Raw genomic sequence first — 13,584 nt, 5'->3', positions numbered from 1 at the left:
TGTGAATAATGTGGCATCTGTTTGACTTTTTCTTTACTTTTAAAATTAATTTTAAGTATCCTTTGCATTGTAAAACAACATCTACCAGCAGATGGCACAAATCACATTGATAACAAAACCAAGCATAGTTGATATAAACATTTTAAAAAAAAGAGAGAGATCATAATACATTTTCTTTCATTCACAAAGCATTTGTGAGGTTCTAATGGCTCTGATTCAGGAAAGTCCCACTGAGGGACTTAAGTTTTTAGCGTGTGTAGGATATCTGTCCTCATTATTTTTCACTTTTTTTTGTTTTTTTGGAATGGCGACATACAATTTCTTCCCTATTCTTCAAGTGCACATAATCAGTAGGCTCCTGATGATGCACCCTGGCCTCTCTGATTATTTTACAAGTATGATCCGTTATCAGGACCTTTTGCATTGTGAACCCAGGATCATTAGAAGACAACTTACAAAACAAAACTGAAAAAAAGCTTAGAGCCCCAAATGTGTGTTATTCACCTGAAAGGACTTCATTGGGGTTTGAGGAGAGGATGGTGTCATGTTACCTTCTCTCCCCTTTAACAGATTTTGGGCCATTTTAACAGATATTCCACTTCCCTCACTACCCTGCATTTAACAGCAGAATGCATAATGTGGCCCCTATATTTGATTTTTCTACTATATTAACTCAATATTTCATCTCTTTGTTGTCTTTGGTAATGCTGGAAGCCATCCATTTTACATAGACAAAAATTAAGGTACAGCGAGAGTAAGACTAATCTCTTTCTCTGTCTTTTCATTAAAGTGACCAGTGATCTTGAATGCCCTAACTGAATGCCCAAGCTCAAAGGTGCTCAGCATCCCCAGTCCCATGATGGGAATGTCAGTGCTCAGCACCTTTGAAAATCAGGTGGAAGGTATTTTAAGTTGAACACCCAAAATCAATGGCCACTTCAGGCATCCAAAATTAGCACCTTTTAAAAAACATTTTGACCTTCCTCTCTCTCTGCTTCAGTCTCGCCCTCTGTAAAATGGGAGTACTATTTTCCAACCTATATAAAGTGTGCTGAGATCTGCATATTAATGATGCATTATATATTATTCACTTCTCCATGAAACAAGCTTCCCTTTTAATATTGGAATCAGAACTGATAGAGCAACATAGAAACACATCCTCCCCCTAGTCCTAACTAAACTCTCCCTACTAATGTTTTAAAAGCTATCAGGAACGATAGGTCATTCAGTTATTTGTTTGGCTGATACCACTTTTGGTACCACTTAAATTGTACAACAAAGAAGGTGAGAGGCCAGATAATCAGCCCTTATTCTTTCATGAAAGAGATTGGTTTTCACATGTTCAGCCACACTACTCCTTTCCACTGAGATCAATCCCTTGACTATTGATCAGTTCGTCAATCCTAGCTACATCCCCACAGTTGTCACTGGAAAGCTTGAGAAACACAGCACAGTATTACCCCATTATCACAAGGGAAGAAAATAAGGAAGGGATTTCTGCTTCAGTTTTTATGTTTATGGTTGGTTCCTAATCATAGGAAAGGGCTGTGGAGATTGGTTAAACATTTGCAGCTTCACATTGGTGATTCATCAATCCCAGAAGCCATTTATTGCTACATAGATAATAAGGCAATAAAAGATGATCACATAAATAAACTGCAGTAGATTTGTTAGATAAAACTGAAAATTTTACACTGTAGTTAGCAAAGAACTGTAGTTTATGTTGCAACTCTGGCAATAATAGAAGCATAGCAGTGTGGAGTGGTGGAAGACTTTACCTCTGATATTTAAAATTAGATTGGACAAAGCCATAGCTAATATATTATAGATATTGTTCTGCTCTGGCTCAGGAAATGGGTGACATGGTTTAATTCATCTTCTCCATCTCTGTTTTCTATGGTGTGGTCCAGCTCTTGTTTAAGTCAATGGAAGGAGTGGGTTTGGGCCCTGTGATTCTATTATTGATATACCTTATAAAATATCACAGTATTCTACAGTAAAGACAAAGTATTGTGAAAACAAGATGCTGTGTTCAGAACACTACAGCAGATTTTTCTTTGGGCAGGTCTTCACTACCTGTTGGATCGGCGGGTAGTGATCGATCTATTGGGGATCGATTTATCGCATCTTGTCTAGACGAGATAAATCGATCCCCGAATGCGCTCCCCGTCGACTCCGGAACTCCAGCTCGTGAGAGGCAGAAGCGGAGTCGATGGGGAAGCGGCAGCGGTCGACTCTCCACCGTCCTCACAGCCAGGTAAGTCGACCGAAGATACACTGACTTCAGCTACACTATTTGCGTAGCTGAAGTTGCATATCTTAGTCAACCCTCACCCCCAGTGTAGACTAGGGCTAAGGGATTAACTTTTTTTGTAAAAATGTCCTACCCCCATTCTGAAACCTCCATATTTTAATGTCCTAGCACATTGGGTTTCCAAAACTGACTTTCATAATTTCAGCAATCTCCATCAGATATATTGATTTAAACAATTTAAAATACCCTAATCAAAATGATAAAAGCTTAGTTTGGTATTAATAAAAATGTAACAGAAGCCAGATGTGGTAATTTACTTCATCTTAATATAAAGGCAATTGGGGAATGGCCTCTGTAGTTCATGAGTTTTGACATTAAGTTTGTTATATTCTGGGACACATACTGATCCTTCACTCTTAGAATACAGAGATATAATGGTCTTCATAGACATATAGAAAAAAAAGCCAGAATTGACCATTATGTTATCTGGTATTTCCTCTTATATATCACAGGCCATTAAACTTCACCTAGTTAGCCCTGTGTTGAGCCCAATGACTTGTCGTTGACTAAAGCATAACTTTCAGAAAGGTTTCAGAGTAACAGCCGTGTTAGTCTGTATTCGCAAAAAGAAAAGGAGTACTTGTGGCACCTTAGGGACTAACCAATTTATTTGAGCATGAGCTTTCGTGAGCTACAGCTCACTTCATCAGATGCATACTGTGGAAACTGCAGCAGACTTTATATATACACAGAGAATATGAAACAATACCTCCTCCCACCCCACTGTCCTGCTGGTAATAGCTTATCTAAAGTAATCTTCAGGTTAGGAAATGGCCTAACCTGAAGATTACTTTAGATAAGCTATTACCAGCAGGACAGTGGGGTGGGAGGAGGTATTGTTTCATATTCTCTGTGTATATATAAAGTCTGCTGCAGTTTCCACGGTATGCATCTGATGAAGTGAGCTGTAGCTCACGAAAGCTCATGCTCAAATAAATTGGTTAGTCTCTAAGGTGCCACAAGTACTCCTTAACTTTCAGAAAGGCATCCAGTCATGATGAAAGCATGAAATGCTGAAAGCATCAAATGATAGTGAATCCACCATTTCTCTTGGTAGTTTGTTCCAACGGTTATTCATCTTCACTGTTAAAAATGTGTGCCTAATTACTAATTTGAATGTGTCTGCCTTCTATTTCTAGCCATTGGTATACTTTTCTCTACTCCACTTTCACACCCAATACTTACTCCATGTGAAGGTGCTTATACACTAGTCAAGTCACCTCTCAATCTTTTTTTGATAAACTAAGTAGATTAAATTCTTTAAGTGTCTTACTGTAAGGCATTTTCTCCATCTCTCAAATCACTCTTGGGACTCTTTTCTATGTGTACTACATTTTTTCAACAATTCTTTTAAAAAATCCTTTTAAAATGTTTCCATTGCTGGAAGACCTCCCAGCTCCAGGAAAATCTAATTCCCAGAATGCTGCAGGAAGTGGTACTGGTGAATCTTTCCCTAAGCCAATTTCCTAACATGGTGTGAACAAACATTGAGATACTGGAGGTGCTGTTTTTAGGGCGGACGGGTGCGGGGAGTATAAAGCTGATGTCCTGTACAAAATCAGTGGGTAGTTAGATTATCACAACCTAAATTCTCCCTGCAATTTCAGTTGAATGTCTTATTCTTCCTCACTTCCTATCAAACTGTTGTCTACTATTGTACATTATTAAAACATAGCTGCATGCCACGCAGATGGGCTAGGTTTCAGTGATGAAGGAGGTGGTTTCAGAATATTTAATGTGTACAATAATGCAGGATGAAAGGTGATATGTAAATGTAAGACATTATTATCTTTGTGTTATAATGATTATTATTCCTGGTACTTGTAAACTACCAGTCGAGCACCAAACTGAGTTTATGCCAAGCTTCATTATTCAGCATTCCTTACAGGTCAGAAATATGACATTAATTATTGTGCAACTCCTTAGTTCTGAGTTAAAATGAAATAGGCCTGGGATTAAACAGACCGGTGTATGTACTAAAAATAGACCAGCCTTAAAATGATTGTTAATGTCTATATAACGTTTAAAAGTGAGAAAAAAAGGCAATTGTAAAAATAGAGAAAGTAGAGGCCATTAAGCATGGTATATGCAAATAAAAAGAATTTAGGGGTGGAGTCAAATATATACATTTTAAATCATCTCTTTTATAAATTGTCTTTTTACATAATAAATTGTTCAGAAGGATGTATATTTTTACATGTCTATAAAGCACTTACACACTTTATATAAATCATAAATAAGAACTAGATGTTTGCATATGCAAGTGGCGCACATATACAAATCTGATGCCATAGAAAATTTGGGGTAAGAGTTCCAAAAGCACCCCTTGACTTACAGTTAGACTTAGGCTCCTAAGTCACTTTTGAAAATTTTACCCTAGGCCCCCTAGTATGAATGGAACTGTGTTGGGTATAGGAATGCAGTAACATGTCACAGATCTAGTCATGCTCCTCCTGCTGGATACTCAGACTATGATGAAGAGACCCAAACATTGAATCCCATGTGCTGTAGCTTGCTGGAGCTATGCAGAGTTTAGGTGCTGTGCCTGGCTTTGGGCCTCTAGGAACTCAATCCAGTACAGACCCTGTGTCTGAAACCTAACTTGGCAGTGGGGCCCCATGTGCCATTTTCCACAAGCCTCCCCGGTGACTCCTGCATATTCCACAGAATGCCATCAAAGGTCTGAGCCTTCTGGATTACAGTTTACCTCTTCAGGGGTACATAACAGTGAAAACAAACAGACACACAAACTATGCACAGGATTCTAAAACACAATTACTCTTTACTTAACAGCACGAGCTATACAGAAATCTAGACAAAATAATAAACACACCTGTATACACTTTCTCTGCCTCAGTTTCCTCACCACTCTGTAGTTTTTTGGGCTTGGGCAGAATCCTCTGGGGTATCTGGGATCCTTCCCTTGCAGCTCAGAGTTTCTCATCAGAGTCATGGAGCCTTCTCTAGTGCAGCTAGATTTTCTGACCATGTCTGGTACTGCTGTTACACCAGAGCTTCCTTCTACGAAAGCACGCCTGTTCTCTTCCTCTCTCCTGCCCAAAGCTTCCTCTGTCTATGAAAAGCCTTTCCCCTTCTTCCTCCTTGCTTTGCCACCTCTGTCCTTTTTTCTTGTTTCAGAATTTTTCACTCCCCCCCATCATGCAGACAAATTGGAGCAACTAGCTTCAGCTCCTTAGCATACCCATTATTTGGTCAGAGTACAGTAGTTAAGGTTTCAGAATCACCCATTGTCCTTGGTTTGGTAGGCACATGCTGTACCCTGTGCCAGCAGGTGGTCAATTCAACTTCCATATAGCAGAACTCTTGGATACAATAATTTCATAATTATAACTTTGTAACATCAGCCAGAATTAATAAATTGTACAGACAAAAAGCTATCATAGAATAAAAGACAAAGAAGTGACAGTGTCTCCAGAGGGAATAGGGGAGGAGTTAAAGGTGATCGTTCAACACTGCATGTTGTATCATTAGGAGGATCAGAAGATGAATCCATATGGATTCTGAATCAGTTTTTCCTGACCATTTGAAAACTGATTTCTGATCCTGCCAATGGTGGATTATGGAGCCCTTCAAAATGTCAAGATGATTTGTCTATAGTCTTTACATTTACACAGGGTTTCCATTAACTTCACTGAGAGAGTCAGAAGATTCCTATTTAAACAGGAGGCTTTTGATTAAAGTAATACAGAGGCTTGTGAAACATCTTTAATATATTTGATGAATTCATCATTATTTTAAATTTTTTTATTTGGTGCCAGCCTCATTTGTGAAGATAGCATAAACTGTCATGTCATTTTTCACAACTGTTTATACACTGCTTTGACACCAACTCGGCTGTGTTGGCCAGCCACTCCCTGCTATTGTCCATACTGTTTTTATTTTCTTTCCTATGAAATGGCAAAACTATGTCATGGCCAAAATTAGCCTCATTCACTGAAAATAGTACTGCCCAAGAGTAAAACCCCAGGAGAACATTTGTCAATGCTTTCCACTTCAATCCTGGTTCTTAATGCAATCTCTCTGATCTCAGAAGGCAATGTATGTTGGACAGACAGGAAGACAAAGAAGTTTATTGGGGCATGACTGAAAACACAGTCACTTAAAACCTCAAATGAAAGTTTTAGCAACACATTCTTGTAACTGTTTACATTGTACAGAAAAAGACAAAGTGTCCACTGGGGGCATGCAGGTGCACAAGCATAAACCATCTTGCGTTGAAAAGTTACACTAGGGACTACAGGACACAGGCCAAGAACAGCAATGTTCAGGCTTCTGGCAATAAGAGTTTTGTCAGCCCACGAATGACACTACAGCTGGGAAATAAGGGTTCCCTTGTCACATTATTGTTTCCAGGCCACAATGACTATGCTGACTCACCTTTAGGCCAGTTGGCCTGGAGCTATAGAATTTTGTTGAAACAAGCAGTAATCACAACAACTCTAAAAGAAAATAGTAGAAGCAGTTTCTTTCTTCCGAGATTTCCTCTTGTGCTCTGTTATATTTTTCTTTATCTTTGACTCTGCCTAACAGAGGCTGTGACTTTTTAGGCACTTACAGGGAAAGAGTTGCAACAGATACTCAGCAGGCTTTCTTGTGAAAGATGCAGCAGAACACAATAGTACCTTCTTGGACAGTGAATGCAGTAAGTCTTAAAGTTATCATTCACTCCACAGTCTGGTCTTATTGATTCCAACTGTCCATCGGGTATCTGAGACACAGTATACTCCAGTGGGTAGGGCACTAGCCAGGAGATGTTGTTTCTATTCCTGGCTCTGCCAATGACCTGCTGTGCAATCTTGGGCAAGTCACTTTGCCTCTCTTTGTCTGTTTCCCCTCCCAACCTTTGTCTTTTTAGATTGTAAAGTCTTTGGGAATGGGATTGTCTTACTATCTGTCTATACCATACTGAGCTCAATGGGCCCTCTAGGCACTACTGTAGCCATAATAATAATCCCTCTCAGACTAGCTACCTCCATCTGCCCTGAAACCATTCCTGTGACATCACTACCTCATGGACAATTGTCTGCTTCTGAAATTCCTTTTACCCATTTCCTCGGCACATTCTCTTGTTTAATCTTCTTCAGTTCATCCCAACTATTTGACATACAGTATTTCAATAATATTTAATCTCTGTGATCTTTCTCAAAGAAATCTATTGCAGTTTATTTACCAGAGGATCCTTCTAACCAAAACTGAGTAAAACAAGCATTTCTGTTCATTTTTATTGGGCAAACTTTACTTTGTTTCTGTGACTTTATAAATAGCATGGAGGTCACTCTGGTGGTCGGCAGATGAGCCCTTGTCTCAGTTTCCCCATACCCTGGGCATAAATAAATCAAAGAAGGCTTTCCAATATTAAAGAGCACCCTCTTTAGAGGGTTTCATTTATTTAACAGGAAAACAACAACATGAAACAAAATGATAGTTTCAATCAGCTACTCCATTGGAACTCTGCCCCTGCAATAATCACTTTTATGTTTTAGTCCCTCTAGCCCTGAAGCACTCCCAGGCTGGATTCCCTGCCAGGAGTTTGGGTCTCTGCTGGGTGTTCAGCCGGATACCAGCGTCTCTTCCACCCCCACCCAATGTGTTGTCCTTTGCTGAGCCAGTCCCTAGTGACTCCCCAGGAAGTCCCATGCCTAGTTCATTCCCTTGGGCTGCTTTGGTCCCTTGCCTGGGAACACTTTCTCTCTGGGCCTCTTCCTTCTTCCGTGAGCCTCTGTTCTTTAGGAACACTGGGTGTAGCTTCCTGCCCAGTTCCCTGAGGAGTGTCTCTCCTCAGGAGGTTCTTCTTTTCTGGGTTTCCTGACTGAGCCCTCATAAGCTTTTATTAGGCCCACGTACTCCTTAGTTAATTAACTGTCACCCGATTACTTAGGTTCTATGTGGGTGAAACCGGATAATCACTACGTTCTTGAATGAGCTCACACAGGAAAATGATAAAAGACAAAGACACCCTATCACCTGTGGGTGAACACTTTGTACAAAATGGTCACTAAATCTGATCTCTCAGCTCTTAGCCCTCATCCTCAAAGGAAACCTTGCTGGAGCTTGCTGGAGAACAAGTTACAGAGAAGTTACAGACAAAAGAAGAAAAAGATTTTAGTCACCACCCTTCGAGATCCCTCCCTCAGATACTTTGTAACATGTTTTGGCATGCCCTCTCATATACAATGTATCCAGCATGTCCCCTTATACAACCTTATACTTATACAATATTATACTTCCACATATCCAAATGGGTTAGTATAAACACTTATGTAACTGACAATGATAAAAGTATTTCTAGCTATTGCTAATATTTGGGCATCCAGCAGCACTGGCAAGTTGAGTAAAACTGCAAGATTGAATTGATTTTGCCATTTAAGGAATTTCAGAGGCCATTTAAGACAACTCTGCCTGTTTCCAAAATTCATGGTGTGGCATTTTAGTCCTGAGTCAGTGTACAGGATCCAAGAAAGGGGAGGACAATTACCAAACTAACAAAAAATTAAAAAAAAATAAAAATTAAAGCATCTGCTCTTTAAGAAGGCCTCCAGACCAACCCCAGTCTACTTCTAGGAGGCAGGCAGGCTTTCTCCCTTTCACCAAGGCATCAAGTGATGCATAACCCAGTTCATAAGGCCCTTACTTTGGAGCCTTGAGTAAGAGCAACCAACCATGTAATCAGAAAATAAGATTTCTAGAGTCCAGGTTAAGCTAGTGCCCCAGAACCTACAGCCTGTAGTTACCTCTCCCTTGCTCAGCTTCCTTTTCCTGTTTATAGAGAACAGCCCCAAAGGCAGGATGCTCCTTGATTATGTGCAGGCTGCCTTGGCTGTAAACTCTAGAGTGTCCCTTAAAGGGATAACACACCCCACCACAGTCAGTTTTTGGTCTTGGGATGCTTTCTGTGTGAGAGAAGCTTTAAATTCAGTATTTAAATATTCAGTTCTCTGGCTTTTGCATATTAACATAAACGTTTCTTTGAGACGGCGTGTACTGTGGTGTCTTATTTTATAAATTAAATGTCTCTCTCTCTCTCCCCCGCACCCCCATAAGGACTAACCTTTACATTTGTACACCTAGGGGTCATAGCACATGAGTCCTGTGCTCCCAGGCAACTGACGTGTTTCACTTCCTAGTTGTTTTTTTCAGCTGCACTGATTCATTTCTCTGGTAACTCTGAAGGTTTGTGGTGCTGGTGTGCTTTACAAAGAGACAGAAAATAATCTTAGTGATTCCCACCGGTTGCTGGGCCTCTAACATCAGCTGATTCTTTTTTTTCTTTTCTCTCTATTCTTGCTTCAGATTCAATGGATCCAAAGGACTTCCTGAGGGAGGCACAAATAATGAAGCACCTTAGACACCCAAAGCTTATACAGCTCTATGCGGTTTGCACTTTAGAGGATCCAGTTTATATTATTACTGAGCTGATGAGATATGGAAGTCTGCTAGAATACCTCCAAAGTAAGCAAAACACTAAAAACTAATTTCAGATAGTACTGTAGCTTGTAGTTTAGTAAATGTGCTAAATAAAGAGGAAGAGTGCAGTGCTCTGATTTAATCTGAAGGCTGTAATATTTATTAGGATTGGAGGACAAAAAGGGTTTAGAAACAATTGACTTGTCAAATGACCTAAAAGTAATTGTGGAGAGTGGAGACAGAATGTACAGTTAGTTTCTTACTCACTTTATAGAGGCCCTTGGGCTTTGTGTTGATACTCTATGCCAGGGATCAGCAACCTTTGGCCCACAGACCGCCACGGTAGGTCCCTGGGCTGGTTTGTTTACCTGCCATGTGGGCTGAGGGATATGCTGGCCACCACTTACCGCAGCCCCCATTGGCCTGGAGCGGTGAACCGCGGCCAGTGGGAGCCGCGATCAGCCAAATATGTGGACGTGGCAGGTAAACAAACCGGCTTGGCCCTCCACAGGGCTTACCCTGACGGGCCACGTGCCAAGGGTTGCCGATCCCTGCCCTATACCTAAGGCTAAGATTTAGTCATGGGCATTTTTAGTAAAAGTCCTGGACAGGTCACGAGCAATAAACAAAAATTCACAGCCCTGTGACCTGTCCATGACTTGTACTATATCCCAGTGACTACATTTTTGGTGTTCTGGAGGATCTGGGGGCACAGCTGCTGCTCTGGATGGGGGTTCCAGGCACCCGCTGGTGCTGGGGGTGGTCTTCGGGGCACCCACTGCTGTGCCCACTGGTGCTGGGGAAGGCGGCACAGGACCGGTGCTGCTGGGAAGAACCGGCCCCATTTGCCCAGGACTGCCATCGCTGCTGCTGGCAGGAGAGTCCCGCTGTCCTGGGACTGTCACCGACGCTGCTGGCAGGGGGCCCAGAACTGCAGCAGCTGCTGCTGGTGGTGCGGGGAGGCCCTGCCAGCCTGGGACCATCGCTGACTGCTGGTGGAGGGCAGCCCAGGACCACCATTGTTGGGCTGGAGGGCTAATGCAGCTGGCCTCAGGGCCGCCCAAGCTTCTCAGGCAGGTCTGGGGTCAGTTGCACCTGCTGACTGCAGAAGTTACAGAGGTCCTGGAAAGTCCTGGAATCCGTGACTTCTGTGACCTCCATGACAGACTCGCCGCCTTACCTATGCCTCCAGTTCATTGACCTGAGATAAGCAAGTGTAGTAAGCAAATTTGCGGACGATACTAAACTGGGAGGAGTGGTAGATACGCTGGAGGGGAGGGATAGGATACAGAAGGACCTAGACAAATTGGAGGATTGGGCCAAAAGAAATCTGATGAGGTTCAATAAGGATAAGTGCAGGGTCCTGCACTTAGGACGGAAGAATCCAATGCACCGCTACAGACTAGGGACCGAATGGCTAGGCAGCAGTTCTGCGGAAAAGGACCTAGGGGTGACAGTGGACGAGAAGCTGGATATGAGTCAGCAGTGTGCCCTTGTTGCCAAGAAGGCCAATGGCATTTTGGGATGTATACGTAGGGGCATAGCGAGCAGATCGAGGGACGTGATCGTCCCCCTCTATTCGACATTGGTGAGGCCTCATCTGGAGTACTGTGTCCAGTTTTGGGCCCCACACTACAAGAAGGATGTGGATAAATTGGAGAGAGTCCAGTGAAGGGCAACAAAAATGATTAGGGGTCTAGAACACATGACTTATGAGGAGAGGCTGAGGGAGCTGGGATTGTTTAGCCTGCAGAAGAGAAGAATGAGGGGGGATTTGATAGCTGCTTTCAACTACCTGAAAGGGGGTTCCAAAGAGGATGGCTCTAGACTGTTCTCAATGGTAGCAGATGACAGAACGAGGAGTAATGGCTTCAAGTTGCAGTGGGGGAGGTTTAGATTGGATATTAGGAAAAACTTTTTCACTAAGAGGGTGGTGAAACACTGGAATGCGTTGCCTAGGGAGGTGGTGGAATCTCCTTCCTTGGAAGTTTTTAAGGTCAGGCTTGACAAAGCCCTGGCTGGGATGATTTAACTGGGAATTGGTCCTGCTTCGAGCAGGGGGTTGGACTAGATGACCTTCAGGGGTCCCTTCCAACCCTGATATTCTATGATTCTATGATTCTATGATTCTATGAAATCCCAACCATAGTCTCCTATGCAGGTATTTGCAGGTGAAACCTCATCATCCTTGATGGAAAAGTAGTAAGGAAACTGGGCTGAAACTCATGGAATTTACATGCCTCTATCTGGGAATAACCTGTGCAGGAGAGAGTTCTGCCCACTATTCCTAAACATTTAAGAAGTGATGTTGTCCACAACGGTAGAGGTTCACTGATAGCCAGGAAAAATAGTCATTTCCAGTGTGTTACTGAGTCTGGCCACATACTACTGTAAATATGGCAGGATGCAGCGCAGTGCAAATCAGGTGATCATGTTGTCCCTGGCTAAATTTCCCCTCCTCAAAATTTATTCTTCATTTCTTTGTTTTAAACCCCTTCCCAACCTTCAAACATTTTGTTTCCTGCACAGTGGTCTGTCACGTTCTACCACAAAGGGGGCTGTATTATAGTGATGGGCAAGTGATCCTAATGTATAGTTTATTAAAGTACTTCAGGATCTTTCCTGATGAACACTGCTGGATACATTTAAAGTATAATTTATGATTATTATTATTGAGCTATCCCCAGGCAGATTAATGGAACACAACAGAGCAATATTTTCCTATTACAGATATAAATTAAATTGTCTCAAATGTATGAATATTTGTATTAGTTGTGATGTGCAGTGGCCCTGTTGTTGCAATCTTGATATTTAGTGAGGATTTACCAAATCCTGCAGTCTCAAATGGGGGAAATATTTAATATTGAATTTCACGCTGGTAATATGTCTGTCAGTGAGAACCTCTCCTATCTTTTGTCTATTGAATAAGACATTGTGACTGATTGGTGAGATCATGATGCATCCCTGAGCTTTCTTTAATATTTCATTTCCTGTAGTAAATTATTTATAAAAGAGATGGGTTTGTGTAAAATTGTTAGTAACAAGGGACAGGAGGAGCTGTCAAATTTTCCTTACAGGGTAGAGAATAAGTCATGGGTAGGTTTTGTAAATTTATTTGCCAGTGCCTGTAGTTTGAGTGCATTGCCTCGCATTAATATCACTATTTTTTTCAAAAGTACTTGATAACAAACCTAAATCCACAAAGGCTAGGTTATAAATTTACAATCAGCGATGAGTATGGGGCACTGTGTAGCTGGAAGTGATGAGGAAGGGAATTGTGACTCTCAGAAGAGCATAGAATAATTCCAAAACACATGCATCCTCCTAGTCACTCCACTTTAGGTATCGTATGCTCCTGAACTGCAACACACTCCATTCATGGATCTATTTTCTTGTCCAACAGACTGAACAATAAGAGTTAGTGTCTGTTGGTATCCACAAATGCAGAACTACACTGCGTTATATGGTTCTACAATCTGATGACAGATTTTCATGATGTAGAATCATTAAGCTGTAAATTGTCATGTAGCTTGATTTTTCTCTCTGTTTTAAAGGTCATGTCTGCTATTAAACACACGTGTGGGGGAGGAGAAGGGTTTCTGATTCAATAATAGAAGGAAATAATCTCAGTGTTGGATTATCATGACAATTAGTTTAACCTCAAAGAGGAAGTAGGCAGGGCTAATTTAATCATTAAAATTCAGCCTTTCACCTTTTCAGCTCAAAACATACTGATGAGCAGGAAATTCAAGGTTTAGAGATTGAGGAGTACAGTGGCAAACAATAGTGTGGAACACTCTTCCTAAAGCACGACTGCAAGGTCCTCTATTTTCGGGCAGATGAAC

The 13,584-nt window shown here is 41.5% G+C and overlaps 1 protein-coding gene across 1 annotated transcript in view; it reads left to right on the top strand.

The window, feature by feature from the left end:
• FRK (fyn related Src family tyrosine kinase) overlaps nt 1-13,584 on the top strand; it is a 73,246-nt gene that overhangs the window by 46,671 nt on the left and 12,991 nt on the right. The window contains exon 5 of the mRNA XM_077811710.1: nt 9,626-9,784. Coding sequence (XP_077667836.1) covers nt 9,626-9,784 — 159 coding nt within the window. The remainder of the gene's footprint in view (nt 1-9,625; nt 9,785-13,584) is intronic.

This window comes from Eretmochelys imbricata, chromosome 3 (genome assembly GCF_965152235.1).
Source record: "Eretmochelys imbricata isolate rEreImb1 chromosome 3, rEreImb1.hap1, whole genome shotgun sequence".
Lineage (NCBI taxonomy): Eukaryota > Metazoa > Chordata > Testudines > Cheloniidae > Eretmochelys > Eretmochelys imbricata.
The sequence above is the reverse complement of the archived record's forward strand: the minus strand, read 5'-3'. Positions and strand labels throughout refer to the sequence as shown.